Source organism: Impatiens glandulifera, chromosome 8 (assembly GCF_907164915.1).
Source record: "Impatiens glandulifera chromosome 8, dImpGla2.1, whole genome shotgun sequence".
Classification (NCBI taxonomy): domain Eukaryota; kingdom Viridiplantae; phylum Streptophyta; class Magnoliopsida; order Ericales; family Balsaminaceae; genus Impatiens; species Impatiens glandulifera.
In genome coordinates, this window is record NC_061869.1 from 4,058,464 (window position 1) to 4,063,709 (window position 5,246).

Consider the following 5,246-nt stretch of genomic DNA (forward strand, 5'->3'; position numbering starts at 1 on the left):
TTCAAGTAAACCTAGATCTTTATAATCTATTTTGGTGAGGGTATATGGTAAGATTTTGATTAATGATTTTGTTTTTTATTTTGTAATTTCTTAATAGCATTTTTAATGACATCTTTTAAATATTCTAACAATTTTCATTTTGTAACTTTTAGTATTTGTCATGAACATCTTCTAAATATTTGTTTTTCTAAATATTTGTTTTTGTTTATGTTTGTAATTTTTAAATAATGTTTAGGATTGAATTAACATTTTTATCTTTAAATTAGGTGATGGTATTTATATTTGTTATTTTAAAATAATGCTGTGATTATATATGTGTAGTTTTTCAAATATATATTATATTGAGATATTATTTAGTGGTAAATTATAATTTTAATCAATAAAATTTATTTTTTTGAATTTTCGAGTTCGAATTGTTATCGAACCGAGTTCGAGTATAAATTTTGGTGCTCAATCGAGTTTGAGTTCGAATATTTATAATGTAATTCGAGTCGAGTTCAAGTAATATGGTACCTGACTCGACTCGACTCGTTTACCTCCTAAGTGTGGCTCACCATCCAAGAGATCATTCGAGAGAATTCTCGAATTGAGTTATCGCTAATTCCATGTATGAATGTTGATATATTTTTTTTATGAAGTTGTTAAATAAGATTATAAAAAAATAACAATATTATGCAAAACTTAAGTAAAGTATTAAAAAGTGTTAGGTACAAGATAGAGAAATCATTATAAACTCTATTTCAATGGTTCTACGAGATTTTCGTGGACTAGAAATTATTTAAACGATTTTGAATATATATTTTTTTTATCTATTATATTTACGGCGAAGATTCTGAACCATTTATAACAATTTTGTTTTATGAGTTTTCACAATTTTATGTTCCGATTTTAACTGTCTAATTAATTAATAAAATGTTTTTATCCTTAAAAGAAAATATTCTTACATTCACACTTGACAAAGATGTTCCTGTAGGGTTCATTATAGGCCCATTAAAAGGAGATCGAAAGCCCATTATCATTTAGAGTTTTGATTTTGGGCAGTAAGAAGAGCCTTGATATCATTAGCTACGTTTATTGCATCCAATGAAGCTCCAAAAAAACCTCTTCTACAAAGCCCAACACAGTAAAGCCCATTTTGACCCTTCCAATGATTTGGGAAACTTGGTTTTGAAAGCCCATCTTCGTTCAAAAGGTAATCATCTCCCTTTTATTGCCAAAACAACAATCAATTAATCATAAACAATTTTATTGGATTTTTTTAATAAAAAAAATGAGCTTAATGAAAATTAACCTTTAGCCATTTGTTAGTTGACCTTTTGAAGCCAGTTGCAAAAATGATTACATCAAATGAATATGATTTCCCATTATTAAATGACACTTCACTCCCTTTAATCTCCATAATTAATGGTAAAACCTACAAATAACAATATCATTAGGGGTTGTTTCATAATCCTTCAATATATATACTAGGTAATTATCACTTCAATTTAAAGTTTTTTTTGAAAAATCGAACACGAGACTATTCATCTTTTAAACAATATTATTTTCACTTAAACTGTATATATCGAAAAAAAATTGACAAATGATTTTGTTTTGAACCTGGATTTGGCCGGATTTGATCTTGTCCATTGTACCAATATCAATGATAGGATACTTTCCATACTTGTCTTTCATGAGAAAAGGTCCCTCTTTAGGCCTTTTGAAACCATATTTGGATAAATCATTTCCATATTTAAGTTTGCTCAACATAACCAAAAGAGAATCCACCCAATACACCGAGATGTATTTCAATAGATATAATCCAACATTTGTAGCTTCACTCCATAATATATGCATCTATATATATCACATACAACAACTTTAAATACCTAATCTTAAAACCAATATTATGTTCAATATTTTTTTTTATCATTGACTTACATCGCTTTTGACGACAATGGAAGTCTTGGCACCATGATTAGCAAGATCGAGTGCAATTTGCATGCCGGAATTTCCAGATCCCACTACCAACACATTCTTTCCAGCGTATCTTTCGCCAGACTTGTATTGAGTGGTGTGTATCACTTCTCCTACGAATGTTTCTAGTCCCTCCACATTCGGAATGAACGCATCGCCATTCTCTCCCGTTGCCACAATAAGAAAGTCGCAACTATATTCTTCCATCTCTTCCGAGTTGATGTTTCTCGCCTTGATATTCCATTTCTTAGTACTCTCAAATTCAACATAGTCAGCCGACTCCACAAATCTATTATACCTAATTTATCCAAACATATATACTTTTATAGATCATAAAACATTGAAATCTCTATAGCATGGATTAATTGAGCCTTATTTATTAATATACCTTGGAGTAATTTTGAAGTGATTAATGTAGTGATCCAAGTATTGAACGAGTTCTTTCCTAGAAACATAAGTAGGGTAAGACTTCGGGTATGGCATATGAGGAAGTTCGCAAAATGATTTCGCTACATGAAGTTTGAGGCGATCGTATGTTTTGTTTTGCCACAAGGGAGCGAAACAATTGTCTCTTTCCAATATAACGTTTGGAATCGAAAGTATGTTCAAACTCGCCGCCATTGCCAGCCCCGATGGTCCGGCTCCGACAATGATCACCTTATAACAACGTTGTTTATCACCTTCCATATCTCTTTCTCACACACACAATGAGAAAATAAGTTGTAATAATATTATTGCAATTTCTAGATAATTTATAGTGAACAAACGGTATATATAAAAATAATAAAAATAAATGACATTGAGTACGGATATACAAAACGTGATAGATAGTTTGTTTGGTTATTATTGGCTGTATTGTCAATTTTAAGGGTGTGTGGTTATTGTTTAGATGGACTGTATTTGCAATTTTAAGGTTTTGTTCAAAATTAATTAAATAGTGTTTTTTTATACAATGACAATGATGTTTTAGAGAGATAATTTTTTAAAAAATGAGAAAAATATATAAAAATAAAAAATTGATTTGAGTTACTGTATTAATAAATAAGGTTAAAATTGTTTAATTTTAAGGGCTTGTATTTTATTTTAACGTTTATTTAATGTATTTTTATTTTAGTTGGAATTATTTAGTTTAGTATGTTTAATTTTAATTATTAAAATTAAGTAAAGATAATATATATGTGTTATTTTAATATTTATGTAATACAATTAATTTTAATATTTGTATAAATATTTTATTTTAATATATAATATATAAAATTTATTTTAATTAATTTAATTATATATATAGTATATTTATAAAATTTATAACAAGAAATATGTAATTAATGAATTAAAAAAAGTAGTTTGATATTTTGGAAGAGTGAATGAGAATCTAAGAATTTTGAGAAAAAAAATAAATATTGAATGTACATAGTACATAAAACATGTGGAAGAGACACACTAGGTATAATGATGACCTTCCTAATAATAGAAGTACTGATTCAATGAACATGGTATATAAAACATGTGGAAGACACAAACCTAACATATAATGATATGACATTCCTAATTTGATTTAATTTGAAGGGATAAATCAATAATTTAGGCTTGGTTCAAATTTAACAATTATTAAAAAATTGATCATTCATAATTTTATTTAAGAAAACAGTTTACATTATTTCAATAAAAAAATTAAAAAGTTGGAGAGTTAAACATTAAAACTAGACAAACTCTAACTTTGATTATAAGATGACAAACAAACGACCATGAATATTTAAATGGTAGCAATCAAAGATTACAATTAACGTTCTCAATCTTTATTGTTATTTTCATATTCGTCTTTTAGGACATGTTGCTTTCTTTCATGTTTCCTTTCTCGCTCATACTTCACGAAAGATGATTGAATTGTAACAGATGATGATACTTATTTGATCTCATTGTTTATCCTATCTTTGTATAAACATATACTAATATGATAAAAAAAAAATTATTTTTTGGAATTACAGGACTTTTATCAATGTTTTTTTCTACTTCAGTTTTGCGGGTTTGAGTATCAACAACCCTAATTTCCTTCTCACTCTTCTCCTCTATTATTTCTTTAATTTATTCTTTTGATTGTTCATCATTCTTGTCTTCAGATTAAAATTCTTCAGCATCCTCTATTTCTTCAATTTCATTAATTTCTTCCTTATCTGAATCTTCATTGTTTTCTTCCTATACATTTTCCTTATTTTTGTCTTCTTTATCACTGTCCTTGACTTTCACAATATGTTCTTCCATTCTTGATTTTACTGTTTCATTTTCTTGTTTTTACGTTTCCAGGACTTTCGGAATTTTCTGCTCTTCCTCAATTGCTTTTACACATTTAGTACTAGCGCGTTTGAAAATATTGCAGAAAACAAACATGTTTGGCCTCCATTCTTATGAGATTTCCATGACTGTGGATTTTTCCTTCCTATCAACAACTGTCATGTTTTTTGGCAGTGTAGTTTGAGGATGCACTTCAATGGTTATTCTAGCAAAAGTAAGGTGCTCTCCTTCATCTGTAATTGGGTCCATATATAATGGTTTCCCCAATAGACTAGCAAAGTGACTTAGATCTTTTGCATTATACATGTGTGCTGGGATGTTCCTAAGCTTAAACCATATTTGAGTTGTTTCATTTGGCTTGCCTAGAAGACTCAATTCTTCATACCATCTCTCCAACTTTATACAATTGGATCCAATATAAGTATGCTCAATTTTTAGAATATCATCCAAGTTTGTTTCCTTTTTGAATTGTAGAAAATAATGATCATGGATGTTTGTAGAAACCTTTTCCAATCCCTTCTACTCTTATTATTTTTATTAGTGATTCCTTGGTGACTTGGAAAGATACATGGTTCTTTCCTATGTAGTTTCCGACAACTACATTTTCTCATTTTTTGATGCATTTTTTTTCCACTTCAGTGGCCAATTTAATTCAAAAGGAGAGTTGAGAATCTCGACTGTTTTAAACTCACCCAAGTAGATTTGACATTTGTATGCATGATCCTCTACTTTCTTTTCTACATTCTTTTTCCAGACTTCATATATACCTACTAGTTGGAATTGCTCCTGATAGTATAAATCTTTGATTTTGGGGGCTTTATTAGCTCCCTCATTATTTTCACTGACCAGTTTACTATCTTTTCGTATACTTCCTTCTTTAGTACGTAGGTTTCAATCTTGAAGATAATGTATATTCAATTGAACGGTTGTTTATTGTATTTTTTATTTGTTGAGCACAATCACTTTTTTTTGCATGCATCAGTAGCTTTGTGATTTGATTT

At 28.7% G+C, this 5,246-nt stretch overlaps 1 protein-coding gene across 1 annotated transcript; it reads right to left on the bottom strand.

Moving 5' to 3' along the window:
- Positions 1 to 965: 965 nt before the first annotated feature.
- Positions 966 to 2,677, bottom strand: LOC124912406 (probable indole-3-pyruvate monooxygenase YUCCA10). The gene is made up of 5 exons (XM_047453020.1): positions 2,345 to 2,677; positions 1,921 to 2,254; positions 1,600 to 1,836; positions 1,292 to 1,414; positions 966 to 1,204 (listed from the first exon to the last, which is right to left on the bottom strand). Exons 1-5 carry the CDS (start codon positions 2,641 to 2,643, stop codon positions 1,016 to 1,018), a joined length of 1,182 nt encoding a protein of 393 aa, XP_047308976.1. The 5' UTR covers positions 2,644 to 2,677; the 3' UTR covers positions 966 to 1,015.
- Between the last annotated feature and the right edge of the window lie 2,569 nt (positions 2,678 to 5,246).